This window comes from Nycticebus coucang, chromosome 1, assembly GCF_027406575.1.
Source record: "Nycticebus coucang isolate mNycCou1 chromosome 1, mNycCou1.pri, whole genome shotgun sequence".
NCBI lineage: Eukaryota > Metazoa > Chordata > Mammalia > Primates > Lorisidae > Nycticebus > Nycticebus coucang.
In genome coordinates this window covers 146,785,718-146,802,750 of record NC_069780.1, presented here as the reverse complement: position 1 = coordinate 146,802,750, position 17,033 = coordinate 146,785,718, and the positions used below count along the sequence as shown (strand labels likewise).

Genomic DNA, 17,033 nt, shown 5'->3' with positions numbered 1-17,033 from the left:
AACAAAAGAATAGGAGCCAGATTTTGATCTTTGTATCCCTAGGCCCTTAATTTGTAGGCACTCAGTATATATTTATTGAATGAGTTAAAGAATGAAAAACACATGAATGAGTATGTTTCAGGGTCACAATTTTGTCTCCTCCTGTGTCAGGTCCTGGGGAGTGCAACAATGTGGCTGCATTTTTGATTCCCTCAGACAGGCTCTATAAAACGATGGCTGCAGCTTCTTTAACTCTCTGTCTCCTCATCTTGCCCAACTCTTCTTTCCTCTCTCAGCCTAGGAGAGAAGAATCCTTTTCTCCCCTGAGCAGCTGGCACAGAACAGCTCAGTGGATGATAGCAATCATTCACAGATGGAGCCTCCTCTTACCTCCTAGGCTGTTTCTTTTCTTCTCTCAGAGGCCAACACTGGAAAGCTGTGGGGACCTGACACTGCCTTTTCTCCCAGGGATTATGGTCTTTCCCTGTTGCACACAAGGGAGCAAGGTTTTCTTTGTCTCCCACCAGGGTAGTTTCAATTAAGTAGGACTGAAGTTAAGTGACTGTAATTATTTTTTATTAATGTTTAACTGCTAAATTTCTTTTTCAATTAAATAATGTGTCTTTATGCTCAGAGGTCCTTTTTTGCATATATATGGAAGTTCATTTATTTTATTAAAGGAAATACCACTTGCAAAACTATTAATGACTTGAGTTCTGTGATTAGTTCCATTTTAGTGACATTTTGAGATTTAATAATTAATATAGCTCAAGTTCAAAGAAAGAAAACTCAATGCCAGAAATTCCTAGCCAGCAAAGAATATAAACAAACATTAACAATCGTCTCTTCAAATAACAAAAACCATTGAGATCAACTTCTTGCAATTATAAATGTTTTGAAAAAAATGCAGGAGGAAAGTTCAAGAAAGCATGTGAAAACAACAAAACTAAATGTACATTTTCATTATTATAATTGATCAAAGGATGTTTGCAATAGATTTGAATGTGAATAAATTAAATATGACATTGATTTGGCAGAGGCACACTAGTGATTGGCAAGAACGCATAGCAGGGACAGCTTCTGCTAAAGCATAACTCACTTGGCTGTTATTTCTTTCTAATAAATTTCTTAGCAACCCAGCACAATCATACTAACCTAAGCTCTAGTTTATTTACCCTTTTGATTTCTACTCCTGTCTAGGCAAGATTCAATTTATTTTTTATTACTAATGTAGCAGGGGTTGCCTTGGGGCTGCATATTGAATACCTTTTTCGTGACCTACGCACCTCCTTCTTTTTTATGTTCTTTCATAGACTGCAAAAGGGTGATCTAATAACTTATTATATCATCCTGGCAGTTCAGCTTGTAGAACTAGAAAATGTAGTTTAATTAAACAATTTGGCAATATTTTGAAGTTCAGATATTGGTATAACATTTGCAAGGTCTGAATTATTTCTCATCATGTTACAAAATTGATATTGTAAAAAGAATATTCAGCTCAGAACATTTTGATGCACCAGATTCCCATTGTAATTATGTTGAGTGTGGGGGCAATGTATAGTATATTCTGGGAGGCTACTTTCACAGTGCAAGCATCTTACAGTAAACAAATATTGCTGGTTTGAGGTCCAGAAACACATTTCATGCCAAATTTCCTTTGAAATCTATTTACTAAATCCTCTTGTATTCTTTTTTTTTTTTTTTTTTTTTTTTGTGGTTTTTGGCCGGGGCTAGGTTTGAACCTACCACCTCCAGCATATGGGACCAGCACCCTACTCCTTGAGCCACAGGCGCCACCCCTCCTCTTGTAGTCTTGAAAAAATATTTGCCCGCCCAAAGGCAGTGTACTCATACTTAAACATTTTTAATATTCCTTAAAATAAAAATTACAAATTAATCCATATAGTTTAAATGATAGAAATGAACAGAGTTGTCAAACTTATCCTAGACGTATATAGCACATGCCTGGTAAGAGGTGAAAAATGTATGGATTTGAGAGAATGTATTTAGTAATTTAAATATTTTAGAAAGTAGCTATTTCTCTAAAATGAAAAGGTTTATTATGTCTTTATGTGCACTTTGAAAAGTATATATCTAGTAGATAGTAAAGATATATTTACCTTAAGCTTTTGCCACAAATGGATTGCTAATTTATAATTTTAAATAACTTTTTATAAATTTCAGATTTCCATTTTTAATATATAATATAAATTGAACTTTGTAGAATGAGCTGTGGTTTTGTCCCTCTACAAGACTAAAAACCCAGTGATAGGAGCATAAGACTGACTCCTGAGTCTTTACTTGCTCTTGAATATAGTAAACTTTTAACTTTTGAACAATGGAGCATTGTTGAATTTATTTCAGACTATATTTAGATTTTTGTTTGGGGATGTGTTTCAGACTATATTTAGATTTTGTTTTGATATGTGTTATGTAACTATCTTAAGTTTGAAGATGGTTACATATGATAAAATTTATAAGTATTTGAAACTAAATGGAGACCATTTATAAATACTAAACTTCAGAGAAGCATAGAGCTAAAACATTAAAGAAGAAATGAGGTATGATGTATACACATATATGTATATATGTGTGTTTGTGTACATATATGTATGTATTCAACCTGCCTTTTTTTCTGGCTGGATTCTGAGCACTTTAGTAACAAACTTTATAATTCCTTAATATTCCATTCTATTCTATTCTATTCTATTCTATTTTCATGTCTATCAATATAAAAATTATTCCAATACTTTTTATTCAAATAATTTAAGTCTATTATGAATTTCTGTACTATTATTTTGAGTAATTTAAATAATTTAGGAGTCTACTATTATAGAAATTTATACTTAATGTGAATTTCACACCATCAGCACCAAATATGTGTGTACATAAAGTATTACTGAAACACTCCTTGATAGAATTCTTAGTTCACTAGGTTGAATGTTTTAAAGAGAAAAATTGGGTTAGAGGGTTGAGCTCTTGAATGATAGCATGAAACTAGAAATTCATTTTTGTTTTATACATATATGCATTATCACACACAAAATAAAAAATACTGGTAACATTTATATATCTTAAATTAATAAAAATTAGTAAGTTATAGTTTGTACTTACCTTTAGACACATGCATAATAATAGATAATATTCATGAAGTGTTTTTGTCTACATACTTAGATATACATGTAAATATTCAATTCTGACAGCCTAGGAGGCTGAGGTAGATGGATTGCTTGAGCTCAAGAGCTGGAGACTGAGCAAGAGTGAAACCCTATCTCTCCTAAATATAGAAAAATCAGCTGAGTGTGGTGGCGCAGGCCTGTAGTCCCAGCTACTTGGGAGGCTGAGGCAAGAGGATGGGTGCTGTGAGCTGTGTGACACCACGGCACTCTACCCAGGGCAACAGAGCGAGACTTTGTCTAAAAAAATTAAACTAATAATAATAAAATAAAATAAAAATTCAATTCCATGTTAATACTGTGGACTCAGAATCATTCAATCCCACATCTCTGGTGTAAGTGTACCCCAGAGAAACAACGATTTGGAGACATGAGATAGAAAACACTTTGGGTAACATTTTGAACTCACTCAGATATTTCTTTTGTGGCCTAAAATTTGGTCTATCTTAGAGAATGTTCACGGCTGATGAAAAAATGTATATTCTGTACTTGTTGATGGAATATTCTATAAATGTCTATTAAGTTCATTTGGTCTAAACATCCAATTTAAATTCAATATTTTTGTGACTTTCTTTCTTGATGATTTGTCTAGTGCTGTGAATGGCATGTTGAAGTCCCACAGAATTGTGTTGCTATTATTGCTTCCTTTATGTCTAGTAATACTTGTTTTGTGCATCTAAGTGCTCCAATGTTGAGGACATGTATATTTAGGATTGTTATATCTTTTTGCTAAGTCAATCCCTTCCCTCTATAATATAATGATCTTTTTTGTCTTTTTTTTGTGTGTGTTTTATTTAAAGTCTATTTTATCTGATACAAGTATAGCTACTTTTGCTCATTTTTGGTTTCCATTTGCATGGAATTTCTTTTTCTACCCCTTTATATTCAGTCTATATGTGTTTTTACAAGTAAGATGAGTTTCTTGTAAACAGAGCATATACTTGTATCATGTTTTCTTAATTCATTCTGCTGCTCTATTTCTTTTTTAAGTGGATCATTTATCAGGTTGGGCAATTAAGTTGGTGAACTCATCCTCAAAAAAGTGCTACATACCTCACTGCTTAATATCACTATGGGCACTCTTAAAGTACTGCCTTTGCCCATTTGGTGACTATAGTGATATTTTGCAGTGAGGTATATAGCACTTTTTCTAGGATAAGTTTATGAACTTAACTGCCGGTCCTTTGTTTGACTGACTACAGCTCTAATGGCCATTCCAGAATAATGGTTGAAAATTGCTTTGAAGGATGGACTAGGTACAGGCATTGGTACATAGCTTCTCAAGGGGAGTACCTCAAGGTGACCATAGGGATATGTAGCACTTTTTTTGTAGGATAAGTTCGAAAATGTGATTGTCCAACCTCATATTTTTCTGTAAGGTTAATATTGATTATGTGAAGCTTTGTTCCTGTCATATTTTTAGTTGTTTTATAAATTGTTTCTTTTTCTTTTTTTGTCTTTGTGGTTTGCTGAACTTCTGTCATGTTGCTATTTAATTCTTTTCTCTTCCTCTTTTTTGTGATTTGTTTTTTAAGACCTGTGAGTTTTATATTTTCATGTGTTTTTATCATGTTGAATATTGACCTTTTGATTTCCATGTTTAAGACTCCTTTGGGGCAATGTAGTGGTGGTGTATTCTCTCAGTGTTCGGGAAAAAGTATTTCTCCTTCATTTATGAACCTTACTCTGACAGGATATGTTGATAAAATTCTTAGCTAGCTGGGCAGCACCTGTGGCTCAGTGGGTAGGGCACTGGCCCCATATACCGAGGTGGCAGATTCGAACCTGCCCCCGGCCAATTTGCAACAAAAAATAGCCAGGCGTTGTGGCAGGCGCCAGTAGTCCCAGCTACTCAGAGGCTGAGGCAGGAGTATTGCCTAAGCCCAGGAGTTAGAGGTTGCTGTGAGCTGTGACGCCACACCGAGGATGATAAAGTAATTTTGTCTCTTTAACAAAAAAAAGAATTCTTAGCTAGCAGTTTTTATTGTTTTTAGCACTTAGAAAATGCTACCTCATTTCCTTATGACCTAAAAGAATTCTGCTGAAAAGCCCACTATTGGTCTGATGAGGTTTCCTTTGTAGGTGAACTAAACGCTTTTGTCTTACTTATTTTAAAATTCATTTTCACTTCCACTTTGGCCATTTTGATTATAATATGATGCCATGGTGAAGTTCTTTTTGCAGTGTATTTGCCTGGAGATAGCTGGGCCTCCTGTATATGACTAAGTCTCTCACTAAGCATGGGAATTTTTCATTGATTATTTCCTTAAATAAGATCTCTATGTTTTTTTGTTTTTTTGCAGTTTTTGGCTGGGGCTGGGTTTGAATCCGGCACCTCCGGCATATGGGGCTGGCGCCCTACTCCTTTGAGCTACAGGCGCCGCCCGGGTCTCTATGTTTTTGATCTCTCTTCTCATTTTCTTTTTATTTATCTGACAGGATTATTTCAAAAGGCCTGTCTTCAAGTTCTGAGATTCTTTCTTTTGCTTGGTGTAGTCTGTTTTTGAACTTTTGAAATGTCTTTTGTATTTCCTTTGGTGTATTTTTTGGCTCCAGAATTTGTTTTTTATTTTTTTATTTTTTGTAGAGACAGAGTCTCACTTTATGGCCCTCGGTAGAGTGCCATGGCATCACACAGCTCACAGCAACCTCCAACTCCTGGGCTTAAGCGATTCTCTTGCCTCAGCCTCCCAAGTAGCTGGGACTACAGGCGCCCGCCACAACACCCAGCTATTTTTGGGTTGCAGTTCAGCCGGGGCCTGGTTTAAACCCGCCACCCTCAGTATATGGGGCCGGTGCCTTACCAACTGAGCCACAGGTGCCGCCCTGTTTTTAATTTTTTTAAGATACCGGACTCCTTGGTAAATTTCTAATTCATATCCTGAATTGATTTCTGATTTCTTTATATTGGTTTTCAAATTTTTCTTGCATCTTGTTGAGCTTTTTTAGAATCCATGAGATATGACTGCATATCACTATGGTCACTTTTGAAGTGCTCCCTTGGGAAGGTATGGATATAGAGGATCTAGTGCAAGGATCTATAGTCTACCCTTCAAGGCCCTTTTTCCAGGATGAGTTACAAACTTAATTGTCAGGCCTCATATGACAACAGCTCTGATGGCCATCCCAGAAAAAGAGTTCCAAAATTGCTTTGAAACTGTGTTTCCTTGTGTCCAGGCACTTCTCTTAGCCAGTCTAGCCAGGCTAACCCTCTTTACCTACTTTTGATACTTCTCATCTCTTCCCTGTTGAATCCTAGAATTATTTCTTAGATGATCTGTTGTAATGTGAGAATCTGCTTACTATTTTGGTTCCTCTACATGGAGGAACCCATTTCTATTTCATGGGGAGCTTATAGCTCCCCATGTTCATGTTATCGCTACAGTTTTAGACATTCTTATAGTAGCTGTGACAAAACTCCTTGTCTTTTAATTTCACCATTTCTTTTATGTCTAGCTCTGCTTCTATCAACTCGTTTTGATTCATACTTTTTTCTTCTTTGCTCCTTGATTACATTCTGAATATTGAAATATTATATTATGTATTGCCTGCGTTTTATTGTTTTCCTTTAGAAAATAACTGAGTTTTTTCCTCGATGACCATTGACATGTGAATCAGCCCAAATGTTTGGAAGCTTATTTTTCAGTTTTGTTAGGGTATATCTAGAACTGTGCAGTCTCATCAGAGGTTCTGCAATGATGGAAATGGTGTTTTTTACCATGTACTCTGTGCTATTATAGCTCACTGCAACATCCAACTCCTCAGCTCAAGTGATCCTCCTGCCTCGGCCTCCTGAGTAGCTGTCACTACAGGTGCACACCACCAAACTTGGATAATTTTTCCTTTTTCTCTATAGAAGACATCTTACTTTTCCTCAGGCTGGTCTCAAATTCCTGATCTCAAGGGATCCTCTAACCTTGGCCTCCCAGAGTGCTAGGGTTACATACTTGAGCCACTGTGTCTGGCCAGTGGAAATGTTTTATATCTGCAGTTTACAATGTTGTGGCCACCAGTCACATTTGGCTATTAAATATTTGAAATATGGCTAATTAAATAAACTAATTTTTTATTTAATTTAAGTAATATGGCTAGTGACTACTGAATTGTACATCACAGGTCTGGAATAAACTCTACTCACATGCCAAGTTAGCCCTATGTCTAAGGAGTGACTCTGTTAGAGTCCTTAAACGGAAAGCCTCAGGTGTTCAATTAGGTTTTTATGGCTGGCAATAACTTAAAGGTCTCCTAGTCCAGTGCAAGTTCCAGCAATTGCTTAGCTTACAGCTCCTGAGTATTCTTCAGTGAGAAGTTGTCCTTCTTGGCTTTGTAGAAAGCCTACATATGTACAACTTAATATTCAGTTAACACTCCAGTGGTCTTTTAGTCAGATTTCTAGAACTCTTTCTCTGTGTATTCTGGTACTCTGCTCAATATGTCCCAGGTTTCCCAGCCTCCCTAAACCATCATCTCTAATTCTTCAGCTTAGGGAGACTGCCATCCCCTGCTGGAGTGCCCCCACCTCACACAGCAGCCTATAATGTGCTTCCAAGTAGAAATCTGAGGTGATACAGGGTTTATTTCATTTGTTCCTTTCCTCTCAAGGATCCCAGTATCACACTGCCTATTGTCCTATATCTGCAAAGTTTAATATATTTTTTGTCCAATTTTCTAGTTTTATGGCAGGAGGACTAGTCTGATACCAGTTACTCTGAGCCTGAAACTAGCAGATTATATCTTAGTAACACATACATCCATCTCAGAGGGATGGGTAGATGTTTGGTATGTTTATTTTATTTATTTAGTTAGTTTTTAGAGACAGAGTCTCACTTTGTCACCTTCAGTAGAGTGCTGTAGTGTCACAGCTCACAGCAACCTCCAACTTCTGGGCTAAGCGATTCTCTTGTCTCAGCCTCCCAAGTAGCTGGGACTACAGGTGCCCACCACAACGCCCAGCTATTTTTTGTTGCAGTTTGGCCGGGGCCGGGTTTGAACCCGCCATCCTTGGTGTATGAGGTCAGCACCCTACTCACTGAGCCACAGGCACTGCCCAGGTATGTTTATTTTTTAATAGGATGGAATAAACAATCACTATTTTTAAATCTCTGTACCTTTTTCTGTTGTAGTATCAATGCCCAGTAACTAGTTCTTTCCCAATCCTTACAACAGCCCACTGAAGAAGACAATATCGTTATCTCCATTTTACACAGAAAACTGAGATACAAAGAAGTTAAGTAATACTCACAGGTTACACAGCTAGTAAATGGCAAAACTGAGATTTTGTATGTAGGTATTGTGCATCAAAACTTGTGTTCTTAACCACTATTGAGAAACTTTCAGAGGACCTAACAATGTGAAAAACACTTACATAGTGATTCACACATACATAGTCACATATAAACAAGATTTTATGCATACACAGTCACATATAAACAAGATTCACTTTTAAATCAATTATATGTCTTGCTTACATTAAAATACAGAAAAATCTGTATTCTGCATAGACCTGTCAACCTTTAAGGGAACTCTAGAGGTTGCTTACGAGACATAAAAAGAAAGAAGATATTTCCATTTGGCATGATTGTTTTATAAAAAGCATCATCACCTAGTAGTATATATAGTCAGCTATGTTAGAAGTTAACTTTATTCCCCCTTTCAGGTAAAGAGACTGGGGTTTAAAAAAAATCAAGTGGCTTTCTTGGTGTCACACAGAAGCAACAGTAGGAGTTGTTTAGTAAATCATGGTACAGGCAGTCCCTGAGTTACAAACATCTGACTGATGCACGACTCACAGTTACAATTGTAGGCTATTACAGGTAGTAGGTAAATTACCTATTCCAATTTACATACGAATTCAACTAAAGAACAAACCTATAGAACCTATCTCGTTCATAATCTAAGGACTGCCTATATAATACAAATGATAGATAATATCCCAGTCTTTTTTTTAATGTTGAAGAAATATACTTATTATAGGAAGGAAAGCAGTTAAGTAAAATAAATTTTTAAAAAACACATTTATAAAAAAATCTAGACCCCCCCCCATGGTCTAGATTTAATCTTATAAACACTGCAACATACTGTTAATTGATAAACTTTGGAGCAATATCACTAGTAAGGAAAAATAATTGCTTTACAGTAGCTTCTACTCCAAAATTGTCTTTCTTAGGAGATGATTTCTATTTGTCTGTGAAGTCTGCAATTCATGTATTCTCTACCTACCTTTGTTTTGTCAATTCTAAATATTTATAAAACTGTATTTCCTTTCATAAATAATTTATGTTCTTTTAGTTTTCTTAAAAGCTGTTTGCAGGGGTCTGTCTGGTAACAATTTTTTTTAAAACGTCAATGCTTTTTTAGGAAAAAATATAATCTCCACGTTTTTCAACTCTAAATGAAATCTTTAATCTATTTTTACATTTAAGGTAATTAACATTATTAGGTTTTCATCTGCCTAAATAGATGTGGTAAGAAAGAGACTGACTTGGAACAGTAAAAGTGCATAAAGAGAAATGATGTGAAGGCAGAAGAAAAGAAAAAGAGACCTTTTCCCATTTCCTTTTAATCAGGAAGCATATGCATATACCAGCTAAAACACTATAATGGAGGGCCGGGAGCAGTGGCTCACACCTGTAATCCTAGCACTCTGGGAGGCCAAGACAGGTGGATAGCTTGAGCTCACAAGTTCCAGACTAGCCTGAGAAAAAGCAAGACCCCTGTCTCTACTAAAAATAGAAAAAAACTGAAGCAAGAGGATCCCTTGAACCCAAGAGTTGGAGGTTGCTGTGAGGTATGGCAGCATGGCAACCTACCCGAGGTGACAGCTTGAAACTCTGTCTCAAAAAAAAAAAAAGACTGCAACAGTTAACAAAGTAGACATGGACACAGCTTCATGTGATGTGACTTACCCTGTTATACCAAAACCAAGCAACTTTTGAGTACCAACTACTGAAGATCCTGTTGGTACTTGAGGCTGGTTACTAATGCAAGTTTAACCTGGTCCAAAGAATAAGCTTCCATGAAAACACAACTTGAAGAGAACATGGAGATGTGAAAGTATTATTTTTGTCTACATCCATTATTTCCAGTATGATACTGAGGGATTTCCTTTGTGATGTATGCTCAACTGACCTAAGAATTCTATAGGGTGTAGGAAAAAAGGCAAAGCTTAATTTCTGTACTGTCATGCTCATTTGTAGCAACTGCTCTAGAACTCATAGTTACCATGGTTATTAAAATACTCATGGGGAATTGCTGTTATGAAAATTACAAAAATATTTATAGATATTGTTCTTTCACATACATTATTTGCTTTGAGGGGGAAGTTTCATTAGATGGGCTTTTCTTCACATTTGAAACTAAAAGTACTGTACATATAACTCTAGTAATCACAAAAACATTTTTCTCCTTTAAGTACAAATCATTATTTTGAAGGTTAAATCAACACTTACCTTTTTAAAGGACTATGCAGTATTACTTGTAATTCACTTTAGAAACAAAAATGTTGTATCATACCTAGACGTCCTTCAAATGTCATTCAAGTGTTGAAATTTTAAAAATAACTTGAACTTTATGTTGTTAGATATTAGTTACATTAATATTTTAGTTTTATATTATAAAGAAAAACAATAAAGATAAGCAAAAAGAACACTTAAAAAATTCACCTACTGCCTTGGTGTGTGTCACACTTTATGGGGGCAAGACATGATTGCAAGAGGGACTTTACCTAACAATTGCAATCAGTGTAACCTGGCTTATTGTACCCTCAATGAATCCCCAACAATAAAAAAAAAAAAAAAATTCACCCACTGGCTTGGCGCCTGTAGCTCAGCGACTAGAGTGCCAGCCACATACACCAGAGTTGGCAGGTTCAAACCCGGCCCAGGCCTGACAAACAGTGACAACTACAACAAAAACATAGCCTGGCGTTGTGGCAGGCACCTGTAGTCCCAGCTACTTGGGAGGCAGAAGCAAGAAAATTGCTTACACCCAAGAGTTAGAGGTTGCTGTGAGTTGTGATGCTACGGCTCTCTACCAAGGGTGACACAGTGAGACTCTGTCTCAAGAAAAAAGAAAAATTCACCCACTTAGAAATAATCATTAAGAGGAAGCAAGAATCAATAAAGATACAAGATGTAATTACAACATATCTGATTTCTAAGATGCACATATTTTCACATTTTAACATCTCTGAAATCAGGATGTTTATGAAGGAATTTGCCTTTCCTATTTTTTGCTACATATAATGATGCTACTTAAATGTGATAGTCTTTTATTCAATGAACTATTGTAATAAGATAGATTATAATTTTTGGTATAGATCCTCACATCTTTTTAGATTTTTTTTTTTTTTTTATTGTTCGGGATTCATTGAGGGTACAATAAGCCAGTTACACTGATTGCAATTGTTAGGTAAAGTCCCTCTTGCAATCATGTCTTGCCCCCATAAAGTGTGACACACACTAAGGCCCCACCCAGATTTTAACATCTCTGAAATCAGTATGTTTGTGAAGGAATTTGCCTTTTTTATTGCTACATATAATGACGCTTCTTAAATGCAATAGTCTCTTATTCAGTGAAATATAGTAATAAAATAGATTATAATTTTTGGGATAGATCCTCCTTGATAGAAACCTGAAGAACCGGACTACATTGCACAGACTGCAGTGATTTGAGAAAACATTTCCCAAGAGCAAAGTGCTTTTCTAGATAGAACAGGTGTGTAGAGCACGCTGAATTCTGATTCTATTTCTGTCCTCTGCCAGACCACTCTAGAGAAGGCAGGGAAATAGATGCAGCTTGATTCTGGCAGTATAGATGGTGGCCTTAGCATTCGCATTTTAACTCCCACAGCAAAAAAAAAAAAAAGCAGGAACCTCATCTCTTCCTCTTCAGTGGAAGAGTACAGTCACTGGTGATGAGTTTTAAAGCACAACATAGATGCTAACCCTAGAAAATCTTTGATTGAGTGACTTCATGCTCTTGTGTAGTGTTTCACATTAGGTAGTTTGCTTCACTTTTGGGGTAGTATTTCTATTTTGTGGTGTTTCACGTCTTTCTATCGTAGCATAAAATCAGGACAGGGCTGTTTAATTCATATAGCACTGGTATGTAATCATACAGCTTTTTCACACTTATCCTATACATACCTATATATTATTTAAATGCAAAACAAGGATGTAGATATGTATTTATATGCATATTTTAATTTTATTGGCTATTTTATTTTCATAACAATTTTTGTTTTTTTTAACCAGAAATTTAATAATATCTGCTATTTATATATACCTGCAGGAAATACTGGAGAATGAAAAAAATAGAGAAGACATGAAAATAAAAAGCAAAGCTTTTTATGAAAATGAGAAACTACTTGGCAAGGAGACCACTGAGGAACTCTTGGCTCCACCAGTTCAAACTCAAGTCAAAGGGCATGCCTCTGCTCCGTTCTTTGGAAAGGAAGAGCCCTCAGCATCTCCCACCAGCACTGGCAAAACCTTTCAGCCAGGATCCTGGATGCCCCAAGATGGCAAGAACCGCAATCAGTGAATGCATTATGGTACAATCATTTCATTTATATGAATGTAACTTTTAACAAATAAAAACAGTAAAAAGTTACTTTGTAATTTCCAAATGGATTAATAGTTCTCTATTCCGTTAATAATTCATTTTTAGCATAAGAAATATGACATGATCTATAGAAGCTTAACTTATTTTATTAAATCCTTCGATTGATTTAATATGCTTAGATTTCTTTTTGCCTTGGATTACTCCCTTGAGAAGTGTCATTTAGCTGTGAGTGCCCAGTACATTTTGGATCTTCATGATCATTTATGATGCACCCACAGGTATACCTTGGTAGAAATAATAAAGGTAAACAGTCAGCTCTTTCTAGTGCTAAAATAGAAAAGAAAAAAAGGGGAAAGATCTTATTTCTGGAGAGGTACCCTGTAAGATTCTAAAATATTAATCAAAAACATGAATTTGGACAAAAATTATGGAGGCAATGTCAAGAAATTTATTTAGAAACTATATAAAGACCTTTTGTGGGACAAAAGGTAGCTTATGGTGGGATTGTGGTTGGAGTTTAAAGAGACGACCAACAGAAGTAGACATCTATCACAAAAGTATAAAAAGGCCTTATAAAAAAGGCATAATAAAGTTCCAGAGGATCAAAAGTTACTTTGAAAAAAATGGAAAATAAAGGAGGGCTCTTAAAAAGCTGAAATCAATTCCATGGATAGTTGGGACACCAGTGGTTTGTATACTGAAGAAAAACATAGATGACAATGTGTATGTTAAAAGTCTGATTACATCCAGAAATCTTTTTAAAGGATCCCATATTACCTGGAGTGCATAACCAAGTTTTGTTGTTATAGAGCCTCTCTCACAGTGTTTGGCATATGAACAGGTGTTCAAAATATTTATGGACTCAATGACCCAAATTTTTATGCTCTGAATAATACACAGAAACCCTTGGTTAAGTGTTGACAATGAATTCCTAAAATCAAGTATGTTAAAATTTTTACTTAATAGCAGGCAAAACTTTTAACTGCCTAAGAAATATGCTACAGAAAAATACAACTAGTTTTTAAAGCATTTGTACTAAAACAAGTATAATCAAATGACAAAATGAGCACAAGAAACTTAATGAATGACAAGTGCTTAGGGTAATACCAACATTCCAGCAGCCCTGTTAACATCTAGTTAAATATTTTATCTTATTACATTGTTAGACAGTGATATTACATTTACCATAAAGGTAAAAAAGGAACTAACCACTAGGTAATATAAAAGGAGTTATAATTTATGGTATAATAGGATTGTGAATTGAGATTAAGATGTTCATAATTGGATTGCAGGAAAAATTTTATGTTTTAACATGCTAGTATTTCTACTGCCAAATTCCTGTTATGCTTATTAATTGTATTATATATACATCTTTTGTAAATGTTTTCCATACAGTATCTTAAAATACGGCAGAATTTACCCAGATTTAATTTTTATAGTTTTCACTTTAAAATACCTGTTTTATATAAGTAGCAAAAGAGATTCTTTTTTTTGGCCGGGGCCGGGTTTGAACCCACCACTTCCGGCAAATGGGGCCAGCGCCCTACTCCTTGAGCCACAGGCGCTGCTGCGAAAGAGATTCTTAACTAAGAGTCCTTGTAGGAAATTGTTTATGGTAAAGATGATGATACTGCCCACCATTAGTTATAAAGCGTGCACTTTTTTGTAATTTTTGAGATGTGGGAATGAAGTTTACAATAATCCACTCTCCTTGAGGAGAATGACTGGTTGCACTGTTAGTTGTTGGAACAGAGTTAAATGTCCTAGATAAAAACTGAACCTACAACCTTAGACTAATGAGGATTTGCCTTTTTATTTTTTTTGAGACAGAGTCTCACTCTGTCACCCTGAGTAGAGTACCTGGTGTCAGCTCACAGCAACCTCTAAATTTTGAATTCAAGCAATCCTCTTTTCTTGCTTGAGCCTCCGGAGTAGCTGGAACTACAGGTGCCCACTATAATGCCCAACTAGTTTTCTAGTTTTGTTTTTAGTAGAGACAAGGTCTCACTCTTGCTCAGGCTGCTCTCGAAATCTCAAGCAATTCACCTGCCTTAGCCTCCCATTGGAGGATTACAGGCATGAGCTATCACACCCAGCCTAGGATTTGCCTTTCTAAACAACTTTAAAAACACAACTTGGCTTCAAGGCCAGAAACATACAAGCACAATTAAAATATTAAATATTAGCTGTCTACCGTATTTCATATTACAGATACTCGAACTTCAGATATTTGTAAGTTCTTTATTATGAAAATGTCTTTCTTCAAAACAAACTTCAAACCTATGTAAAACAAACTTGTTTCTTAATTTGAAAAGTAAAAAGTATTCAATTTAACATAGTGTTACATATACCTTAAGTACTTTCTCAGAAGTAATTCTTTTCTGTGCCTTTGCCATACACGCATACAGTGTATTTTTGGTTTTTATCATAGGGGCTTAACATTACACAAACTGCCAAAGTGCAGAGTATGTTCTTGGCTATTGGGTTTAATCTATTAGCTATACCTCATATATCTGAAGTTAAAAAACAACAAAAGTGGAAGAAATAATCTTTCCTACTTTTAAAGATTTCTTGTCGTCTTTTAATTAATCTTGAATCATTACCATCAACATTTTTTAATTGATTTTCTTTTTCATGCTAGCTCATTAACTATAGTATTTAAAATGTAATCTAGGCCGGGTACAGTGGTACACCCCTGTAATCCTAGCATTCTGGGAGGCCAAAGGTAGGTAGATTGCTTGAACTCAGCAGTTCGAGCCCAGCCTGAGCAAGAATGAAACAGCCTGTAGTCCCAGCTACTTGGGAAGCTGAGGCAAGAGATCCCTTGATCCTAGGAGTTTGAGGTTGCTGAGAGCTATGACACCATGGCACTGTAGCCTGGGGCAACTGAGTGAGACTATCTCAAAAATAAATAAAATGTTACTGGAGTTCTTTAACCTGGGCTTTCTCAAACTGTGCTTATGCTCTTTGGGAGAAAAAGGGTGTGAAGCACTCTGAGAGGCTGAGGCGGGTAGATTGCCTGAGCTCAGGAGTTCTGAGACCAGCCTGAGCGATAACTAGATACTGTCTCTACTAAAAATAGCTGGGTGTTGTGGCAGGTGCCTGTAGTCCCAGCGGGAGACTGAGGCAAGAGAACTGCTTGAGTCCAAGAGTTTAAGATTGCTGTGAGCTGTAACACCAGGGCAACTAAGTGAGACTCTGTCTCAAAAAACAAAGGAGAATCCATGGTAGTTAAATTAAGAGACTCCAAGAAATCACAAAGTAACAAAACTTGTCCAAACTGTACTTGTTCCCCAAACCTAGTATTTGACCATGAAAGCTCTTTTAATATTTTTGAGAATGCAGAATTTGCCCTTGAATATTTATTCTAGGCATGAAGGAAATTAGAGTTATTCTATAACTGGTTGTAAACATAAAAGCAATCATTCCTACATAAAATCAAATTCCAACCAACTTGGAACCATATAAAAATGTAAGTGTAAAGTGTCGGGCGGTGCCTGTGGCTCAAAGGGGTAGGGCACCAGCCCCACATAGCAGGTTCAAACCCAGCCCCGGCCAAAAGCTGCAAAAAAAACAAAAAACCTAAAGTGTCCCTTGCCTTGTGTAATAAAGGAGGGAATGAGTGAGGTGCTGTTAATAATAATCTACTTCAGTATTAGGTTTCCAGCTCACAGTTTCTAAATAAAAGTAAAAAAAAGTCCTTATATGTCTAATACAGTTGTACCATGCTCAAATGTATCACATGGATACTAGGGCTCAAATTCTTACAAAGTTTGTTTTTGTTTATTTATTTTTGATAAAATAGTCATGTTGACAGGCAGCCTAGGGACAGCTTGTATCTTCTCCGCAACACCAGCTATGAAAAGGTAATTATTATATTAGTTCTTAGAACTTCACAAACAACATAATAAGTAGGAAATTTTTTTTCTTTTTTTTATTGTTGGTGATTCATTGAGGGTACAATAAGCCAGGTTACACTGATTGCAATTGTTAGGTAAAGTCCCTCTTGCAATCATGTCTTGCCCCCTAAGTAGGAAATTTTTAAAAAGAAATATTCTAAATAATAGTAAATGTGATTCTTTCAACAATAGTACTATTTGTTACGTGAGAGAAAATAGGAGTTTTCTGAAGAATCCCAAACCTCACAATTTTCCTTATTTTATACTCACTCCGCCTAGCCCCCTAAATAAACACAAACACAAATACTGTAAAATGTTGATCTCACATGTATAAAAAGGCTCTATAAATATTGGGGGAAGCTGAAGAAAGAAAAATAGCAAGTGTCAAACAAATACAAAAATTGGCATCTGTTAA

General features: G+C 35.8%; 1 protein-coding gene across 4 annotated transcripts in view; it reads left to right on the top strand.

Moving 5' to 3' along the window:
* Positions 1-17,033, top strand: part of NDUFAF2 (NADH:ubiquinone oxidoreductase complex assembly factor 2) — a 278,588-nt gene that overhangs the window by 176,155 nt on the left and 85,400 nt on the right. For 3 of the 4 annotated variants that reach the window (XR_008379758.1, XR_008379755.1, XM_053590157.1), the window contains exon 4: positions 12,447-12,708. Coding sequence is in view for 2 of the 4 variants with exons in the window: in XM_053590157.1 (XP_053446132.1) it covers positions 12,447-12,698 (252 nt within the window). In the remaining 2 variants the exon portion in view is untranslated. Of the gene's footprint in view, positions 1-12,446; positions 12,768-17,033 lie in introns of those variants that run through there. The other variant, XM_053590147.1, reaches the window with a different exon arrangement.